Below are 20,340 nucleotides of genomic sequence, written 5' to 3'. Positions count from 1 at the left end.
GTACATGCATTGTTAGGCACGATAGAGGAGTTGCTTAATCTGTAATTTCTTTTCATTGCACTGCTCAGTACAAGTTTACCATCTGAAATAATCTTCATATACTTGTATAAAAAAGGAAGATAGTTACCTTCGTTGTAGTTTTTAGAAGGCTTGTTCTATTAAAACACTTTGGTATATGTATATCTTTTGTCTTTCTGTTGGCTGATTTGTGAGATGCTAATCTGATTATAATCATCGATCTTTTGTTTACTAACTCTTGCAGCCTTCTTTGAGAATGGGGGGTGGACCATCAAAGGAGAGCGCTTCAACAACCATATCTTCGTCGCAACTGGGGGATGGACTATCAAGGGAGAACACTTCAACAGCCACATCTTCGTCACAACTTCCAAAAGATGAAAAGTCAGGTCCCTCTACATCCCCTGCAGATTCAAAGCCAAAGAAGAAGATTTGTTGTGCTTGCCCAGAGACTAAGAAGGTGAGGGATGAATGCATTGTGGAACACGGTGAATCAGCTTGTGAGAAATGGATCGAGGCTCATCTTAAATGCCTTCGAGCTGAAGGCTTCAACGTCTGAAATTGGTTATTGAACTAATTTTCTAAAAAAGGAAGAAAGCTGATATACTAATGTAGAATGTCCGGTATGTGTTGTCATTAAGAAAATTAATTAGCTAATTTCTTACAGATTATTTATACAAAACATTGTTTTTACATATTCAGAATAAACAGGGCATAGGTTTTTTTTAGAAACAATTGCTTTCGTTTTTATGTATCTTTTATGTTATATATGCCCTCTACAATAGTATTTCGCTATAAATAAAAATTATATTATATAGTGTAATTTTTTAATAGAAAAAATATGAAGAATTATCATAAAAATAAAGAGTGAATGTTGTTATATATGGTATTAAAAATAATGTAAATATATATGAATGTGAAAAGTGAGGTATAAAAAATATTTAGAGGGGTATTTTTGTCATTTATCTATTATCCTGGGATAAGTTATTCTGGGATTAGTATACCACCCAAGAAGAGGAATAACTTATTTCGGTACTATTTATTAATCTCGGGATAAGTTATCTCGGACTTGCTAACTAAACACCAACTTAAGTGCCACTATAATTTAGTCTCAAAATTATTTGGTGTTATCCTTCACACCAAACGACTTCTAAGGGGTTGATTGATACGTGGATAAGAGATAATAATCACGAAATAATATATAATATTATCTATTCTTGCATTTGTGTAGGGATGTTTGTTAGTCTCAAAATTATTAATTCCACTATTTATAGTATAATAATGGAATAAATCATCCCAAATATTTGGTGGGATAACTACTCATATGAGACAACTTTGTCTATCACTCATTCCCTATACCGAAATCGAATGCTCCTTAGTTTCTGATTTACCCTTATTATTAACTATAATTATTATTTTAAAATATTAAATTTATTATATTTAAAAAATAGAATAGTAAAATTATTAATTTATTTATTGCTCTCGAATGTGACAAGTCAATATTAAACAAATAAAAATATGGAGTAATTTTCTATTTTGCCCATTAATTATAGTTGAAAGTGAACAATTAAATAAAAAATATTTTTTAAAAAGTGTATAAAAAGAAACTATGAAAACTATGTAAATATATTAAAATCAAGAATCCTTCCTTAATAAATCTCTCTAGAACCCTCCGAAACCCTAGGTCTCTTAAACCCTTTTAAAAACCCCTTCTGCTTTCAGTGACAGACACAACTTCAGCAAAACCATGGCTGCTGTATCTAGGCTTCAAAGCTTAACCAACAAAACATCACTCAAAAATCTCATTCACCGCCATCTCCTCCGTCCCGTAGCCACCCCCGCCGCCGCCTCTGCTGCAGACCCATTTAACATTTCCTCTCAATCTCAACCCTCGGTACATTTTGGTTTACGAAACCCAAAGTCGATTTTGACAGGACATTTTTCAAATGATGACAAATTTCTTCTGAATTGGATCTTTGTATCCGATTTGCCTACCTTTGATTTGTCTCTGATGGAGCTACGTGGTAGCCGTTCGACTAGTAGTAAACAGCGTCCCGATCTGGAAGAAGATGTCGAAGACGATGATGAAGATGATTTTGAGGACGACGACGATGATGATGCATCGAAGGGCTTTGATGATGTAGATGGAAGCTGCGATGATTCTGATGATGATGATGACTACGGCCGTCGTGGTAGCGGCCGCGGTGGCGGTTCCCGTGGTGGCGGCGCTTATACAGCGTGAAATTTGGAGCAAGTGCGATTTGCACCTTTATTTTATGCTAATATCACTTTATTTTTGCGTTGCTGATCAATGAAATTGTTTGGTTCATTATCTTGTTTCCGGTCATTAATATTTCTCCTTTCCAATTTGTATTCTGTTGATTTACAGCCTGTGGATGGGCTTTAATGGGCTTTAAGTTGGTCAAAATCAACTTAAAATTCTTTTTTAGCTTTTGGACATGTTTGTCTAATATTAACTTTGAGTCATGAAGTTCTTAAAGTCACTGAAAAGATTCCTAGTTTTTTTCTTCTAAGTGCTTGAAATTATTTTCTTTGACCATGTAAATTACTTTTATATACGTTATATTTTAACTAAATTCTCAAACTATCCTTTTTTATTCTTTTAATCCTAAAATTTACATCATTTTCTTAATTTAAATACTTTTATTCAAATATTTAACTGCTTATTTATAAAATTAATTTTAGCACTTCAAAGTTCTAAAAGCACTTCATACATAAAAGTTACTTTTTTTAAGTCCATCCAAACGGACTCTTAATTTTGGGAAAGTTTTAAATATGTCATGGAAGGTTTATTTATGCCTTCCGTTAAATGTTTGACTTATTTATGTCATTTTTGTTTAAGAAAAAATTCATCCATATCATTATTTGTAAATTAAAAATATTTTTTATTTTGTAAAAATATTTTGTACATATGGTCACGTCATTAACTAAATTATTATTTAAAATAGAGAAAATTTAAATATGTCATCCAACTTTGAAAAAATGCTTATTTATACTATTTGTTATAAATAAATCAAACTTTTAACAGATCAAATAAATGAGTTTTTTTTTTCAAAATTCGATTATATATTTGAGTCTTTTCCCTTTTCTTTTTAGTCTTAACTTTCCATGCAATAAGTTTATGATCATTTATACTATTCTAAGATTATGAAGTGAAGTTATTTTATGATGTGTTAAATTAAAATTAAACAAATAAATTATAATGTGCAAGTTGATACGGTTGCTTATCGGGCGGATTGAACGGATAATTTCACTTAATGATTTAGCCTATCAGATATCGATTTTTAAATTTACTAATCCGCTAGCCAACCTATAAGGTATCGATTGGTTTGGTAACGGATTATCAATTATCGAACGGTTATTTGGCGGTGTATCAGATAACCTATAAAAAGTTCATAGACATTATTTGACAACGAGAAAGAACTTAAGTTGATAAAGAACTTAATGCTAATACTCTTGTACATTCTAATTTATGTCACATGTTATAAAATAAACCAACTTAACAAATTAAGAAGGAGATAGTGAGAAATAGAGAGAGAAGAGATTGAATATTGTTCCGTATCTAATTTGTATTGCAGAGAATGGCTTTTATAGCAAAAAAAATGAGTACAACTTGCCTACAAGTTATCTATAAATTGTCAAGTGGGTCCTACTTAAATGGACATCCAATGTCTACAAATTGCCATGTGGGTCCTACTTAAATGGACATCCACTTGCTCTTTAACGCTTCTCTTAGATGTCCACGTGAAATGTGCCTCATTAAAAACTTTACAAAAAATAATAAATATAGTTATCGTAAACATCCATAAATATTGTGCCTCGTTAAAATCTTATTAGGAAAAATCCAGTGGAAAAAAGTCTAGTGAAGGAAAAAGAGTACACACATCTGATAAAACATCTTGAGTGCTTCCTCATTAAAAACCTTACCAAAAAAATTCAGTGGGATAAAACTTTGGTTAAGAAAAAAAGAGTGCAACGCGTATTTTACTCCCCCTGATGAAAACTTCATTTGATATCTCGAAGACGTCGCATTCTAATTTTGTATCTCATTTTCTCAAAGATTGAAGTCGGCAATGCCTTGGTAAACATATCTACTAAATTGTCACTTGAAGAACTTGTTGGACATCTATTTCACCCTTCTTTTGAAGATCATGAGTAAAAAAGAATTTTGGTGAAATATGTTTTGTTGTCTCCTTTGATATATCCTCCCTTTAGTTGAGTTATACATTCAACATTGTCTTCATACAATATTGTTGGAACGTCTCTTTTTAAAGAAATGTCATATGTTTCTTGAATGTATTGAGTTATTGATTTTAACCAAACGCATTCTCGACTTGCTTCATGGATGATTATTATCTTTGCATGATTTGAGGAAGTGGCAACCATAGTTTGTTTTGTTGAACGTCATGATATAGTTGTACCATCACATGTAAATAAATAGCCTATCCACGATAGACCTTTATGGGGATCAGATAAATATCTCGCATCTGCGTAACCAATCAATTGTGACATGGATTCATTTGAGTAAAACAATCCCATATCAACGGTCCCCTCATAGGTATCTGAATATATGGTTAATTTCATTTCAATATCTTCATGTTGGAGAAGAACTAAATCTTGATTACAAGCTTACAGAGAAAGCTATATCTGATCTAAATTTTGTTGGCAAGATACATTAATGCACCAATTGCACTAAGATATGGTATTTCAGCATCAATAAGCTCTTCATCATTTTCATGAGGTCGAAACGGATTTGTATTAATATCAAGAGATCTTACAACCATTGGAGTACTCAATGGATGTGTTTTATCCATATAAAACCTCTTTAAAATATTTTCAGTATATGTTGACTGATGTACAAATATTTCATTTGTAAAAGGTTCAATTTGTAGACCAAGAATTTTTTTATCTTTCTGAGGTCTTTCATTTCAAACTCCTTTTTCAGACATTTCATTGCCTTTGAAAGTCTTTCGGAGTTCCAATAATATTCAAATCATCAACATATACTGTTATTATGACAAATTTAGATCCAGACCTTTTCATAAAGACACAAGGGCAAATTGAATCATTTTTATATCTTTCTTTTAGCAACTATTCGCTAAGACGGTTGTACCATATGCGCCTTGATTGTTTCAACCCGTATAAGAATTTCTGAAGCTTTACTGAGTAAGTTTCTCGAGAATCCTTGTATGTTTCAGGCACTTTGAACCCTTCGGAAATTTTCATAAAAATTTCGTGGTCTAATGAGCCATATAAATAGGTTGTGACCACATCTATTAGTTGCATTTCAAGTTTTTCACGAACTGCCAATTTCATTAGATACTTGAAGGTAATTGCATCCACCACAGGGGAATATGTTTCTATATAGTCAATGTCAGGCCTTTGTGAAAAACCTTGGGCTACAAGTCGTGCTTTATATCTTACGATTTTACCTTTTTTATTTTGTTTACGCACAAAAACCCATTTGTACCCTACTGAATTGACACCTTCAGGTATTCGGATTATTGGTCCGAAAACTTCACATTTTTCAAGTGAAGTTAACTTTGTTTGAATTGCATCCTTCCATTTTGGCCAATTATTTCTCTATCTACATTCATCGATAGATTTTGGTTCAAGATCCTTATCTCATTGCATTATTTCAATGACAACATTATAAGCAAAAATATTATCGACCACAATATCATTTCGGTTCCACCGTTTTTATGTCGATACATAACTTATTGAGATTTTTTCATTCTCATTATTTTTAGGTACTTGGACCTCCTCGGTGGTATCCTTATTTGTTGTGTCTCTGGGCTCTTCTTGAGTAATTGCCTCCAAATTATGATCACCTTGATCATTTATTTCATTTTTTTTTGAGGATTTTTATCTTTGGAACCAATTGGTCTTTCACTTTTTAAGTGTGACCTAGACTCATTTGTCTGAACATGTTGACCTACCGGGACATCAAGTCAAACTTGAGCATTAGCAGTTGGGATATGCGATTTAGTAACCCGTGGAAGGTTAGTAAATGCATCCGGCAGTTGATTTGCAAATAGTCATTTTTTGAACTTCTTACTCACATTGATTTGTTTGAGGTACTTGGACCTCCTCGGTGGTATCCTTATTTGTTGTGTCTCTGGGCTCTTCTTGAGTAATTGCCTCCAAATTATGATCACCTTGATCATTTATTTCATTTTTTTTTGAGGATTTTTATCTTTGGAACCAATTGGTCTTTCACTTTTTAAGTGTGACCTAGACTCATTTGTCTGAACATGTTGACCTACCGGGACATCAAGTCAAACTTGAGCATTAGCAGTTGGGATATGCGATTTAGTAACCCGTGGAAGGTTAGTAAATGCATCCGGCAGTTGATTTGCAAATAGTCATTTTTTGAACTTCTTACTCACATTGATTTGTTTGAGGATCTAAATGAGATAGTGATAATGAATTCCAATCTATCTCATTTTCCAATTACTTATGTTCTCCCCCTAATGTTGGGTATACTGATTCATCAAAATGACAATAAGCGAATCTTGTTGTAAATAAATCTCCAATCATAGGTTTCAAATATTTTATAATAAAAAGAGATTCATACCCAACATATATTTTCAATCTTCTTTGGGGACCCATATTTGTGCGGTGCGGTGGAGCAATTGAGACATATATTGCATACCCAAATATTTTAAGATGGATATATTTGGCTCCCTTCCAAAAATCCACTGTAATGGAAAAAATTCATAAAAATTTATTGGCCTTATACGCACAAGTGCTATATGCAAAATACATGCCTCCGTACTGAAAGAGAAAGTTTTGTCCTCATTAGCAATGGTCTAGGTATCAATTGAAGGCGTTTAATCAATGATTCTGCTATACCATTTTGAGTATGAACACGAGCGACCGAATGATTAAATTTAATTCCAACCGACATACAATAATCATTAATGGATTGAGATGTAAATTCAATCTGAAAATTATTCTCTTAACCTTATAATTTAAGCTAACAATCTCGCAAAAGCCATGTTGCGAGTTGATAATAAGCATACATATGACCATCTTGTAGATGCGTCTATTAAGACTATATAATATTTAAATGGTCCACATGAAGGGTGAATTGACCCACATATATCACCTTGTATACATTCCAAAAACACAGGGGATTCAATCCAAACCTTAGTTGCTAATGGTTTAATAATCAGTTTTCCTTGGGAACAAGCAACACACGAAAATTCCTTAGATTGAAGAATTTTCTGATTCTTCAAAGTGAGTCCATGTGAATTCTCAATAATTTTGCGCATCATATTATAACCGGAATGGCCCAATCGGTCATGCCAAATGATAAAATCATTAGAATCAGAAAACTTTTTGATTACTATGGCATGTGATTCAACAGTACCAATATTTGTATGGTACAATCTAGAAGAAAGTGCAAGTAATTTTTCGTGCATAATTTTCTTCTCCTTATTTATTGTAGTAATATAAAGGTATTCAACCTTTCTCTCATTCGCAATTTCAATATGATAGTCATTTTGACGAATAACCTTGAAACTTAGCAAGTTTCTTTGAGACTTACTACAATATAATGCATTATCAATTATCAATATCATTTTTCCAGGTAGTAATAAGGCCGCTCTTCCAGAGCCTTCAATCAATTTTGTACTATCGGATATTGTATTGACATATGCTTTTTTCATTATCAAATGACAGAAATATTTCTTTTTTTTTAATATCGTATGAGTTGTGACACTATTCAAAAGACACATATTTCCATTAATCATCTTGGATCCAATTGAAGACTGAGAAATTTATTTATCTTCATAAAATAAAAATACATTACAAGAGATAAAATAAGTAACAATATTGCTAGAAAAAACATAAGTCCTTTTTTCTTCTTTTCTTTTAAATAAATAAATGTAAAAACATGATAATCAAAAGTACATAAAAACGACAACATATTATAAATCATATTATGAAATTAAACATCAATTATAATCCTTAAAGAAGTCTCCAACCTCCAAATGAGTAATATCATTGAGGTAATTAAAATCGTTATCCTTCAAAGCCAAATTTGCTTTAATATTATCATTATACGAAGGTCTTGCCTCAACATTATTTTTAAATGCCAAGTGTGACTCTATCCGAGCATTAGAAGAAGAGGCACCACCTTTATTTGTCTTTCTTTTGAAGGAATTTTGATAAAACGTTACAAAATGCTCAGGCGTCCGACATTCATTTTTCCAGTGGTCTTTCATGCCACAACGATGAAAGTTACTTTTTGAAGGGCCACTTTGAGGACTCATATTGTTTTTCCTTTTATGTTGACTACCACCACGATAATTATTATATCGTCTTCTGCCATTGTCACGTCCACGCACATTATCACGTCCACGCACATTATTATGGCCTTGATTTTTATTTTGTCTTCTTTCAGATTAGCCATGTGCTTCTACCACATTTGCTTCCGGTAACGAAGCATTTTCAGTGGGTCGGGCTTCATGATTTTTCATTAAAAGAGCATTATGTTGCTCAGGCACGAGAAGGCATGAGATCAATTCAGAATATTTTTGAAACCTTTTTCACGATATTGCTGCTGTAATATCACATTAGAGGCATGAAAAACAGTTAGTGTCTTTTTCAACATGTCCTCATAATTTATAGTTTTCCCACATAATTTTAATTGGAAAGTTATTCTAAATACAACAGAATTATACTCAATTACAGTTTTAAAATTCTTGAAATCGTAAGTGCAGCCACTCATAACGAACACTTGGCAATACCGTTGCCGTGAGGTGGTCATACCCCCTTTTAAATCTTTTCACAATTCAAGTGGATCTTTCATTGTCAAGTATTCAACCTTCATACTTTCATCTAGATGATGACGAAGGAAAATCATAGCTTTCGCTTTATCCTGACTTGATGCTTTATTTTCTTTGATTATAACATCACCAAGACTCTTAGTGGTAAGAAGAATTTCAGCATTAAGTATCCATGACAAATATTTTTTGTCAGAAATATCAAGTGACACAAACTCCAATTTTGATATGATGAAAATTAATTTAAAAATAACAAAGACAACTAAAATTAAATTTCTTTAGTAGACATACCTAATATAGAAGTTGATTTTTTTAAAAAAAAATTAGAGCTTCGTGCTAATAACGTGTTATAAAATAAACTAACTTAACAAATTAAGAAGGAGAGAGTATGAGAAATAGAGAGAGGAGAGATTGAATATTGTTCCGTATCTATTTTGTATTGTAGAGAATGACTTATATAACCATAAAAAATGAGTACAACTTGCCTACAAATTGTCTACAAATTGCCAAATAGATCCTACTTAAATGGACATTCAATATCTACAAATTGACAAGTGAGACTCTTTAACATCACACGCTTTATATTTAGCAATAATAATTAACTTTAAATTATTTTACATTTAGGGACACAATTTATAGCATTTAAATACAATATCTATTTATTAATTTTTTTAACACCACCTATTGCGTTCTTTTTTCTCCTGAATTGAAAAATCAAAATTGTAGATGGATCATAAGTAGACTTGCCAATTTTTCTTCAATTCTCCGTTCTCTGTCCTTAATAGGAGGAGGAAATGCCGATCTTTAGTTCTTCGTCGTCGTCCTCCTCTAGCTCTTCAAAATCATGGATCCTAAATGGTCTAGTTGTAGGAGCTGCAACGGCCGCCGCTCTCGGCGCTCGTTCGTACCTTGCCCGATCCAGCAGGTTTCGGAGCCGGGTCATTGGAATTATACCCGCCCGTTTTGCTTCCACTCGCTTCCAGGGTAAACCCCTTGTTCATATCCTGGGAAAACCCATGATTCAGGTATTTCTAAAATCTTCATCCCTTTTTACAGTCCTTTTAGCGTATATTAATTGCATGATTTTTGTCAATTGAGAAGGAAGTTGTCGAAATGGTGCATAATGGATTTAAGCTCTGTGAGTTCTAACATTGAATGTTCTTAGTATTGAACCCATTATATTTTTGAAGTTATGGGATTATATCTACTATTTGTTGCAAATTTAATGGATTTTATATATGAACTTATGCTCTGCCTAGAATGTACTAGGTTCAGATGAACCCGGTAACATATTGTTGCATCTGCCCCTACCACTCGGTAACAGATCTCAACTAACATTCAACTTAACAGAAGAATGTAATTACTGGATTTTTTAGGAAACTGCATACGATATTCCTAGTGCAACCTCTTTGTTTGAAATTATTTACTTCTGGTGTAACTTTAATCAGGATGCACTGTCATAGTGATCGTTTCGAAAGGAGTTGACATCCTCACCACATTCAAATTCGTAATTGCAGAGAACATGGGAAAGAGCAAAACTTGCTGCTACATTGGATCACGTTGGTACGTCTCCATTTCATCTAACTTGACTACTTTTCGTAACCCTAACCACAAGCCCCGACGAAGAAAATAGGAAAGAAAAGAGAGAATAAAAAGGAGAAGCAATAGTTGGTGTATAATCACAATATGTTCGCATTGTTTAACAGTTGTGGCAACAGATGATGAAAAGATAGCTGAGTGCTGTCAAGGTTTTGGTGCTGAAGTAATAATGACCTCTGAATCATGTAGAAATGGTAAACATAATGTCTGCTTGTTTTCTTATCATAAATTTTGCCACTTCTGGGAATTTCGGTCTGAAATTGCTAATGCTCAGTTGTTAAATTGGAGGAACCGAGCGTTGTAATGAAGCTCTTCAAAAGCTTGGGAAGAAATATGACATTGTCGTTAACATACAAGGAGATGAACCTCTTATTGACCCAGAGATAATAGATGGCATTGTCAAAGCCCTGCAGGTAAAGTTTCTACTTTATTTTTCAGATGCTGATGTGAATGGCTGAACCTTCTGAAGTTAATTTTGACAAAAGGCTATCAATTGTTTGCCTTTGGTAAATTAATGGTCCAAGCTGGCTCTCTCCATTTATTCCCTGGTTTTTATGTTTGATACATTCACATTAACAGTCAAGTCCTCATTAGCCATTACACCTTTCCCTCATAAATGAGCTGCTTTTCATAAAGAGTGTTCAAGATATATATTTGAGATAATGTTGAACATTCGCTACCTATTACACTTTCTTATGCACCCTGGAAGCTTGTCTATTCTTTCCTAACAAATCCTGCTCCACCATCCAAGGAAGTTTCTTGCTATTGCTATCTGATTGCCAGGAAACTGGAAACATCAGTATAGAACCTTCTAACTATATATTACTCTTCGACAAATTTTCAATCTTTCAAATTCTAATCTCCCAGTTACTTGCACTACCCAAATTCTAGTGCTTCATTCACTCAACATGCTATCTGCTTTCTCGTATATCTATCCACACTGAATTGAATTATCTCTGAAAGAGGATGTTTCTTGCCCTCTTTCTTACACACTAGCTATTATTTGAAGAGACACCCCCAATTAAATCAAGCATAATAGAAAATTTATACTTTCTTCCTCAATATGTGCTCAATCAAAATAGTTCTACTTCAGTTGGGAGTGGATTAGTTTTTAATCATTTTAAAAAAGTTATGTAAACTATCATAAAATGAAACTTCTGGATATTACACTGTTAATGTTAATAAATTGGTTAATTGTTGTTAGAGAGAGGGATAAGATTACCCTATGCTGTGCTCAAAGTACTATAAAATGTATTTGCAGTCATTTATCAGGAAGAGTGGATAAACTAGCATGGATGGTGTACCCATGAATGAATGGCAGAACACAGTGTTCTTGACAAAGTGAAGATATAAACATTTCACACCCTGTATCAACCATTATCTTCATCATATATTGAGCAACTTAGATTGATGGGGGAAATTTAGGGAGGTTACCGTTTGAATTGGACCTTAACGAAGTGTTTTGGATTTACATCAATCTTGAGTTTTAATGAGATTGTTAATTGTTTGAGGAAGAGCTATATATAATTTCCAAGGAAGGCTAATCCACACACAAAAAAGGAAGATATCAGATGAAGGTCAATACATAACTGCATGAGTCTAGTTTAAATTAGTATTTGACTTGGTATAGTTTGCCATTTATGAGGGGATGTTAATTTTCTGAGGACTGCTCAAAACTGATTGCAGATCAGAGAAAGGGAAAAAAAATCAACTATAGAATAATGTGGGAGTTAGCCCTTGAAAGTGAAGCCAAATTTGCAAAAGCATTTATCTAGTGCGTGGTCGAATATTACCATCAATTCATGGGTTCCCTAAAGTTGCCTCATATGATTGATTTGATTGTTTTACACACACACACATATATATGTATGGGAAGATTATCTACGCTTGAGACAATCATTTCAAGATATCATCTCTTGCAATGATGGGTAGTCAGTTGCCACAAAACCTGCACTATATGTAAGACATATTATACCTTATTGTCAACGTATGAGGAAAGGAGTTTAGCTTTTACAATTTCAAAAAAAAAGAGTTTAGCATTTAAAAAATGTAATTTCATCTCCTCAACTTTCTTTCTTCCTCTATATTGCCAGTAGTATAACTTTATCATAAAATATTACTCTGTATTTATGCAGGCTGCACCAGACGCGGTATTTAGCACTGCTGTGACGTCTTTGAAACCTGAGGATGCATTTGATCCAAATCGTGTTAAATGTGTGGTTGACAATCGTGGTTATGCAATCTATTTTTCACGAGGATTGATTCCTTATAACAAGTTAGTCATGATTTTCTTAAAAGTCTATTGCAGTGGTATTTCTTATCTACTGTGTGATAAACCTGATCACTTTTGTGCAATCTTTCAGGTTTGGCAAGGTTAATCCTCAGTTTCCTTACTTGCTGCACCTAGGAATTCAGGTATTTGGTGATACATCTTTAGTGCAACTATCACTACTTTTCCTGACAAAATCTTGTTTGACTGATGAACAATTGTCTTTCTCTTATTTCATATCCAGAGCTATGATTCCAAGTTCCTGAAAATATACTCAGAATTGGAATCTACACCGTTGCAACTTGAAGAAGACCTTGAACAGTTGAAGGTCCTTGAGAATGGCTACAAGATGAAGGTACCAAGTCTGCAAGCTTGACTTATCCGTTTACTTGTGTTCTAATTATAAAATTGGAGATTTCAACTTTGTATCTTAAATGTTTGTGTGTGAATATTGTGGAGAAAACAGTTTCAAGGAAAAAGAAAAGTTATTCTTCTTCAATGATTCAAAATAGATAGACGATAGAAACTTACCAGCACCCAATGTTAACACTAAATCAATGAATGCAAGACGTGTCTTTCGTACGCATTTCTCACTTAACCATGGTTAAAGTGATACGAATTCACACCTTAATTTTTAACTGCTAACGTTAAATTGCTTGTGTTAATATCAGGGCAGAGTAAGTATTTACATTATGTATACAGAAAAATTGTAATCTTTTAGATGTAATTATAAATTAACAAAAACAAAACAGAAGAAGAAAAATCGTTGATAAAGTTAAATTGCTTGCTTTTCTAATTTTCCTAGTTTGTTTGCTCCTGTTGTTCTGATTATCTATCAGAGTGTTTTGATATAGTGGATGGATCTCATCCTGTATGCAGGTGATAAAAGTTGACCATGAGACTCATGGTGTTGACACCCCGGAAGATGTAGACAAGATAGAGCAGTTCATGCGGGAGGGAAACTTGTCTTAGAGCTGAGTAAGATTCTATCAGATGACTTTGGTGTTGTCTAGAGCTATGTTTGAGCTTTCTGGAACCCACTCTCAATTGGAATTAGTGCACCATTGATATTACTGAATTATATATTTGAAGATGAAAGAATTTAGAAATAGGAAGTTGTTGTATCAATCCTGCAATTAATAGTTGATATTTTGGTGGTTGTCATGTATACAGTATACTGTATTCAACCTTACTAAGGACTAGTTATTTCCGTTGATTTTCAAGGCTACACGTTTCTTGTTCTTTCAAGGGGTGGAATACTGGAATTTGAGTTATGTCTGGAAGAACCCCATTCACCATGGATCTAGACTCTAGATTAAAAGAGAGAAACACAAAATAAGAAACAGTATGAAACAGCCTACATGTATTTTTTTCTTAGAGAAATATCAATATTATCATGTACAATCATAATTAGCTTGTGAAAATAGCTCCAAAAGAAGTTAGCAGCTAGTATATCTGTTTCAAATGTCAGATTGCGAAACTAACCACTGACAGGCGAGCCAGCTGCAGCAACCAGAAAATGATTCAGCGGGCAGCAGGTGTTGGTACTGATTCCGTGATCAACTGAACCTCCGTCTTGAACAGAAGAAAGGAGAACGATTCCAGTGAAAAATACACAAATCCACCAGGCGAATGAGTCACAAACGATCCGAAACTCTTCCCCACCACACAGTGCCACGCCGGTCCATACATCGAATCAAACTCCTAAAATCCACAGAAGTTTCACCGGCGTCAAATTTTCAAATTCGAATTCAAATTTGAAACTAAGGAAAAATCGAACTCACCTTTTTGAGAGAGCGGGCGAGGAGGGATGGATTAGGGCGATGAGTTGCAGGTTGGAGAAGGAGAGTTCTGGCGTACCGAAGGGCGTGTGCTTGCATGGCGAAAGGCATATCTGCTGATCTGAGCCGTACGTTAAGGCTGATAGCGAGAGCGGCAAGCTTCACTTCTTCTTCTGCCGACATAGACTTGCTAATACCATTTTCGTTGTTGTTGTTAGGCCTCTGGCGCCGGGAAAGAGAAGAAGAAGAAGAATGCATGGTCATTTTGAAGAGGAAGTTGCTGCTAGCTACTGTTTCCAATATTGATTTGGGCTGAATTTGTCTCTACTCATAAAGAACGTGAGTTGAAACTTTTGACCATTCAGAGAAACAGACTGACCCAGACACAGGTCCAGTGCTGGTACGTTTGAACTTCTATTTGACCTACTACCCGATATACTAATATAATATTTTCCCTACCTCTATGTCGTTTGGCAGCAGGTTAGAGTAATATGATTTTATTTATATAGAACTATAATTTAGTATTTGAATACTTGTATCATATATTTAGTGGGGCTGGAGTATATCAAGTATTAATTCGTGCCGTTGTGGTAGGCGTGGAAATGGCTATATTAGGGAGAAAAGGCGGAGAGTAATAATGGGCATGTTGGGTGGGGTGTTCAAAGTTCCAAGTCTTTGTGCTAATAGTACTCTTAACTACACGAGGATGGCATGGGAGATTGATTCCCAAAGCTTGTGCTTGCCAATGGTTTCACACATTTTGTCTCCTCTACTACCAACTCAAATTACACTTTCTTTCTTTAACTACGTTTTCTCCATTTGTTTCTCCCTTATATTAGTATTTGTTTTGGAGTTGGATTAATATTGTATTCACAAGTCTTACTTTGGAGTAAAGTAATCCATGTTAAAGTTGGTTTCATTTTTAAGACTTGAACCTGAGACATGTGATTAAAAATAAAAGAGATCCTTACCATCCTACTACAATTTCTTAATCTGGACTTTTGTTCGTTCATACTCTTGCATCGTCTCATATTTATCATTTCCATTAATAGAGCTATAGAGTCAAAAGTGTGGACCTGTGTAAATATTTTTAAAACAATGTTCAAATTTACTCCATAACTTTTAACTATAATTTAAAATCATCATCAGGATGAAATACGGTATAAGACAACAAAGAGACTTTTTCCTACTAAGGGACAAGATTATACTAAGAAGATTATCAGAGGATAAAATTGGTCAATTATCAAATAGTATTTGGCAAATTAACCTAATTTCTCAAAGAAATATCTCTATAGGTTCAACAGGGGCCTGTTAAGAACTCTGTAGTCAGCCCAAGCATCCAGTGGCCCGAATCAAATCAAATGTGCAAAGAGGGTCACGTGAGAGGCACGTGGATGACAGAAACACAAAACTCCTCATCCATTCATCCATCCCCTCCACCCAACTCGATAACCAAACACCAATGATGCGGACTATTACATCTTTAGAGATTTCGATTTAAAATTTTGAATATATTTTTTTTTTATTAAGAGTATCACCTGAAGGCCTTATAGTGCTTGTAATGTGTAACTTTGTTTGTAATGCGCAACTCGAATGTAATAATGTGTAACTGTGTTTATAATGCGTAACTCGAATTTAATGCAGAGTTAAATATGAACATAGAGTATCAGATGGAAAATCTTTTTAAAAAAAAATCAATAACATAACTGTTTTCGCCTCAGCCACAGACCTCCCTATCTCTGTGTAAATATCCACTCCCTCTCTCTCCTCCCCATCTCTCCCCCTATCCACACACTCTCTCTCTATCTCTCTCTTCTTTTTCCATGGCTGCTGTGCTGGAAACCATTACAGTTCCACGCGCCTCGGCGCTTCCGTCGTCGTCGCTTGCTCCGGTTGCCGGTTATTCCTTCTCTCGTCCTCGTTCCTCTGTTAGATTCTCTCAGTTCAGAGGCCTTAAGATCCAGCCAACTCGCTCATCTGTATCCACTAGCTCATGCTCGAGAATCATTCCCCGAGGAGGACGAATCGTTTGCGAAGCTCAGAATACCGCCGTCGAAGGTATTTTATAACTATTTGTTACTCCTCTTTATGTTGAGATTCTCCGTGCTCATTTAAGCTTAGACTTATTGTGAAAGCTCAGTTCCAGGAAATTTAATTGCTTTACCTGTGGAAGTTTTGTACTGCTTGAATGAGTTAATTTTTAGTTTTATACGTTCTAAAACAGATTATGAGCTCTCATAGTAATATAAGTAACTTGAATTAGATATCTTATTCAAGGTATATTTACTTGGAATGGGAAATGTAATCGTGAACATCATGTGTATTTGCTTGTGAGTTTTGGCATTTTGGTGTTGGTTACATGCGAGAGTCAGTAATGAGGATGATTGACAGATTTGAGAGCAGAGTATGCTTTATATTTTCCTTGGATATTGATCTGGTTATTGTCATTTAATATCTCAGTTGAAGATTGAACATTTGGATACTTCCTATAAAAAGATAGTGAAGGCAATCCTGTAGCATTGATGTTCGAGTTTTGTGCTTTCTCGTCCTCCTTTTTAAATGGTGATACATCGAAGGTAAGGATAAGAGCCTCAAAGTTGTCGTTTGATATTTTGTGCACATAGCTAATAAACTTTGGATTAGTTCTCAGGTTAGTTTAACTGGAATTGTCCAGGAAAACCACAAGTAAAATGTCAATTACTTTTGTTAGATGTCCTTTAGGAGTCTTAGAGACAAAAATAATGTTGTGATACTCTGCAAAGAAAAGAAAGGAAACATGAGAATGCAAAACATAGGAAAAGATTTGAAAGATCCTTCATGTAAAAAAATTGGGGACATTGCTCACATGCTCCTTCACCTTTCACAACCACCAGACATCTCCCACATGACCCTTGTAATGGTTTCTGCGCTAAGCTCTTTCCCTCGGTCTTTCATAGATCCTCTTGTAGCTTCTTTACTTGTTTCCTTTTCTATTGGAAATAGTATGTTAGGCACATGTAACGGTTTGAATCCTACTGCAGTTAAAAGCATCGTATGCATGGTATGTAAGTGGAAAAGGTTAGAGAGGCGGGTTTATAATCCACTAAGTTTCGAACCATGCGCCACTGACTCTTGGGGATTTCTCGGTTATAAAAAAACGATGTTGGTCTGTGCTCTTTAACAATTTATATAAGGGAACTAGCATGTCAAAACAATAAGCTCAATAAATGGTAAAAGATGTCATAGGGCCGTTATGGTATAATTCCCTCAAAGCTTTGCTGCTTTCAAAGTTTCACTTACCTGCTAAAAATTCATTGAATATTGGTTGCTAGCATATTGATTGCTCATGATGAGGCATTCTTTGCTATAATTTAGAAGTACTATCAACTTGAACTACACATGTTGGATACTGATAGAGGTACTTGTGAAGCTACTGCCGATCTTAGGGAATAAACTTTGTTAGGCATATCAGTGCTTCCTTTGCCTTGCAGAATCTTCATGTTTCACCGTGGCTTAAGTACCTTTTGTGTGAGATGTAGATGTTGCACCAGTTATATTAGCCATGGTTAGTTGGGAAAATGGGATTCTATGTTGTCTAATTTGATCTTTAGCTGACATAATATAATTTTAAAAAATAGGATACACAAGCTTTCCTGTCTAGTAAATTATAAAAGTGTATCTCAAAACATGTCTTGTCTAGAGAGAATTGCTTTTGTAGAATTCCCATTATAGTTAGCATCTTTTGCTGGTTTAACACAGTTCTTGGAAATTGCAGTGGCCTCTGTTAATGATAAAACATGGAAGACACTTGTAGTTGAGTCTGATTTACCTGTACTGGTTGAATTTTGGGCTCCGTGGTGTGGTCCATGCCGAATGATCCACCCTGTCATTGATGAACTGGCAAAGGAATATGTCGGCAAGATTAAATGCTTGAAGCTGAACACAGATGAAAGTCCTTCCATTGCAACCGAATTTGGAATCCGAAGCATCCCAACTGTGATGATATTCAAGAAGGGAGAGAAGAAAGATGCAGTCATTGGTGCAGTTCCTAAATCAACACTAACCACCTCCATAGAAAAATTCTTGTAAAATGGTGCATATATAGATATATTTTCTGGGAATTTACTCATATATTCCCTTTTAGCCTCCGTCGGGGCAATTATTTAAGTAAACCTGAAATGCTCCTGTATAGCTGGGTTGCATTATGTTTCCCCTTTTACTTAAATGTTACGTTGATTGTTTCTCATCTTTAGAAATTCACTTTTATCTTTAAAGGCTTTAACAAAGCACAATCCTACTCATGCTTTGGATAAAAACTCGGATATTTCTTGCCTTGTTTGGTGTCTGTAGCATCAAAACAATCACAGGCAAAGCGCACATGTGCTATACATGTTTTTCAGTAATCTTTGGGTTTGTGAGATCAGTACTCACTACTAAGATTTTCTGGGCTGTTCTATACCTTGCTGACTGCTGACTGCTGACTGCTGACTGCTGATGGCAGATTTGTGTTTAATAGAGCTGCAGTTCATGGCAGCAAATTTGTTCCTTAATGTATTATTAACTTCGTGGTTTTATGTTCTTGCAGAAGCCGGATCCAGGATTTTTATTTATTTGGTTTTGAACCACAATTCTTTTTGCTTTCTGAGTTCTGAATAAACCTAAACCTATAGCTTTAAGCTTGGTTCCGCCAGTGTTCTTGTACTGTTATCACCATCTATATGGAGGTACATGAACTAGGCTTTGAGTTGGGTGTGTGCCTCTGTGAGTGTGGCCTTGGTTTTATTTCAACACATATAGCCAATCTCAACTTATTTAGAACCGAAACAGAGTCATTGTTATTGTTTGAATAACATTTGAGATATGTAGATGTTAATTCTCAGCTGACATGACTTTGACGGCGTTGAAAAACCTGGCCCATCCCTGTGATATACCTACAGGAAAAAAGAAAAAGTATACAACTTATGTCTCTGTATATAATGGGAGGCATACAGGCTGTAAGATACTCTGCTCAAACTGTCAAAACATATTGTGGATAAGTTTTGCTCAAAGCCAACTTAGCATTGACAATTTGCTCAAACATATTGGAAGGTTGTTGCATGGTTTTTTCGTTAAGGAGAAATTATCAGTTACACATCTAAATAATGTGCGTCTTGCTGTTTCCAACTTAATTTTCATGTATGATTTATAATCAAAAATTATGCGAGGATCCTATTAAGTTAAGAAGATAATAGAATATATAATTGATTATCTTATTAGACGCAAATCTAAATTAGTCAGACGTCTTTCTTTTTCTAATATCAACGCGCTCTTGCCTTGAATTAGCGTCATTCAAATGAACTTTTTGACTAAGACTATAATTAATTATATGTAAGAATTAATTAAACATTTAATAAACATGTGTAGTTTGCACTCGTTGTGATTAAAAAAACGTATCTACTCACTAAGTATCAATTTGAATTAACACTAATTTAATCTATAAAGAATTACTTCCTCCGTCTCATAATATTTATCATATTCACTTTTCAATAGTTAGATTACATGAATTTTGACCAATAACTATTTAAGATATGTTTTTTTCAAAATATTGATATTTTTTCATATAGTTTTTGATTAGATTAAGTGATTTGAAAGGGGGGAGAAGACAACTAATATAATATACCATTTTTAGGAACGGTTTTGACCAATCAAATATGAAAAATTAGGAAAATATTTTTTCCAAAACACTTTACTTGCCAATCACACTTCGATTATGGATGATATTGACCTTCCACCAATACTTTTTCCTTTTTCTTTTTGGTAGTTGAAGAAAGATGAAAGCTTTATAATTGTCCACCCTACTTGTGCTGAAGATATGACTTTTTTTTTGAAAAAAAAAAAGTTCTCT

The 20,340-nt window shown here is 34.3% G+C and overlaps 4 protein-coding genes across 7 annotated transcripts; 3 read left to right on the top strand and 1 right to left on the bottom strand.

The window, feature by feature from the left end:
• The first annotated feature begins 1,635 nt into the window (after window positions 1-1,635).
• Window positions 1,636-2,344, top strand: LOC129892479 (PH domain-containing protein YHR131C-like). Its single transcript, XM_055968051.1, has one exon. It carries the CDS (start codon window positions 1,763-1,765, stop codon window positions 2,255-2,257), a length of 495 nt encoding a protein of 164 aa, XP_055824026.1. The 5' UTR covers window positions 1,636-1,762; the 3' UTR covers window positions 2,258-2,344.
• Window positions 2,345-9,501: 7,157 nt separating this feature from the next.
• Window positions 9,502-15,455, top strand: LOC129892475 (3-deoxy-manno-octulosonate cytidylyltransferase, mitochondrial). 3 transcript variants are annotated; one of them, XR_008767324.1, is made up of 10 exons: window positions 9,502-9,853; window positions 10,346-10,391; window positions 10,535-10,621; window positions 10,716-10,840; window positions 12,563-12,702; window positions 12,791-12,842; window positions 12,941-13,051; window positions 13,576-13,674; window positions 14,696-14,877; window positions 15,072-15,455. XR_008767324.1 is itself a non-coding variant. In XM_055968046.1 (9 exons), exons 1-8 carry the CDS (start codon window positions 9,623-9,625, stop codon window positions 13,666-13,668), a joined length of 885 nt encoding a protein of 294 aa, XP_055824021.1. In that variant the 5' UTR covers window positions 9,502-9,622; the 3' UTR covers window positions 13,669-13,674; window positions 14,191-14,328. The 3 variants fall into 3 exon arrangements, 2 of the variants coding, with proteins under 2 accessions (XP_055824021.1, XP_055824020.1); XM_055968046.1 differs by lacking the exons at window positions 14,696-14,877; window positions 15,072-15,455 and adding an exon at window positions 14,191-14,328; XM_055968045.1 differs by lacking the exons at window positions 14,696-14,877; window positions 15,072-15,455 and having other exon boundaries at window positions 13,576-13,926.
• Window positions 13,968-14,741, bottom strand: LOC129892480 (uncharacterized). 2 transcript variants are annotated; one of them, XM_055968053.1, is made up of 3 exons: window positions 14,481-14,741; window positions 14,182-14,400; window positions 13,968-14,006 (listed from the first exon to the last, which is right to left on the bottom strand). In XM_055968053.1, the coding sequence occupies exons 1-2, from the start codon at window positions 14,739-14,741 to the stop codon at window positions 14,221-14,223; spliced, it is 441 nt and encodes a 146-aa protein (XP_055824028.1). In that variant the 3' UTR covers window positions 13,968-14,006; window positions 14,182-14,220. The 2 variants fall into 2 exon arrangements, with proteins under 2 accessions (XP_055824028.1, XP_055824027.1); XM_055968052.1 differs by lacking the exon at window positions 13,968-14,006 and having other exon boundaries at window positions 14,038-14,400.
• A 692-nt stretch (window positions 15,456-16,147) lies between the features above and the next one.
• On the top strand, window positions 16,148-18,702 carry LOC129892478 (uncharacterized). The gene is made up of 2 exons (XM_055968050.1): window positions 16,148-16,535; window positions 18,232-18,702. The coding sequence occupies exons 1-2, from the start codon at window positions 16,301-16,303 to the stop codon at window positions 18,543-18,545; spliced, it is 549 nt and encodes a 182-aa protein (XP_055824025.1). The 5' UTR covers window positions 16,148-16,300; the 3' UTR covers window positions 18,546-18,702.
• The last annotated feature ends 1,638 nt before the right edge of the window (window positions 18,703-20,340 follow it).

The sequence above is a fragment of the Solanum dulcamara genome, chromosome 6 (assembly GCF_947179165.1).
Source record: "Solanum dulcamara chromosome 6, daSolDulc1.2, whole genome shotgun sequence".
In the NCBI taxonomy this organism is placed as follows: Eukaryota; Viridiplantae; Streptophyta; class Magnoliopsida; order Solanales; family Solanaceae; genus Solanum; species Solanum dulcamara.
Note: the sequence above shows the minus strand (reverse complement) of the source record. Positions and strands in the feature narration are given on the sequence as shown.

Excerpts from the sequence above, each read along its gene's own strand:
- LOC129892480 (XM_055968053.1), bottom strand. The coding sequence starts at position 14,741 with ATGACCATGCATTCTTCTTCTTCTTCTCTTTCCCGGCGCCAGAGGCCT. Across the intron at positions 14,401-14,480 it reads TCGCCCGCTCTCTCAAAAAG|GAGTTTGATTCGATGTATGG; the intron begins GTGAGTTCGATT and ends TGTGGATTTTAG.
- LOC129892475 (XM_055968046.1), top strand. The coding sequence starts at position 9,623 with ATGCCGATCTTTAGTTCTTCGTCGTCGTCCTCCTCTAGCTCTTCAAAA. Across the intron at positions 10,392-10,534 it reads TGCTACATTGGATCACGTTG|TTGTGGCAACAGATGATGAA; the intron begins GTACGTCTCCAT and ends ATTGTTTAACAG. Across the intron at positions 12,703-12,790 it reads GGATTGATTCCTTATAACAA|GTTTGGCAAGGTTAATCCTC; the intron begins GTTAGTCATGAT and ends GCAATCTTTCAG.
- LOC129892479 (XM_055968051.1), top strand. The coding sequence starts at position 1,763 with ATGGCTGCTGTATCTAGGCTTCAAAGCTTAACCAACAAAACATCACTC.
- LOC129892478 (XM_055968050.1), top strand. The coding sequence starts at position 16,301 with ATGGCTGCTGTGCTGGAAACCATTACAGTTCCACGCGCCTCGGCGCTT. Across the intron at positions 16,536-18,231 it reads TCAGAATACCGCCGTCGAAG|TGGCCTCTGTTAATGATAAA; the intron begins GTATTTTATAAC and ends TGGAAATTGCAG.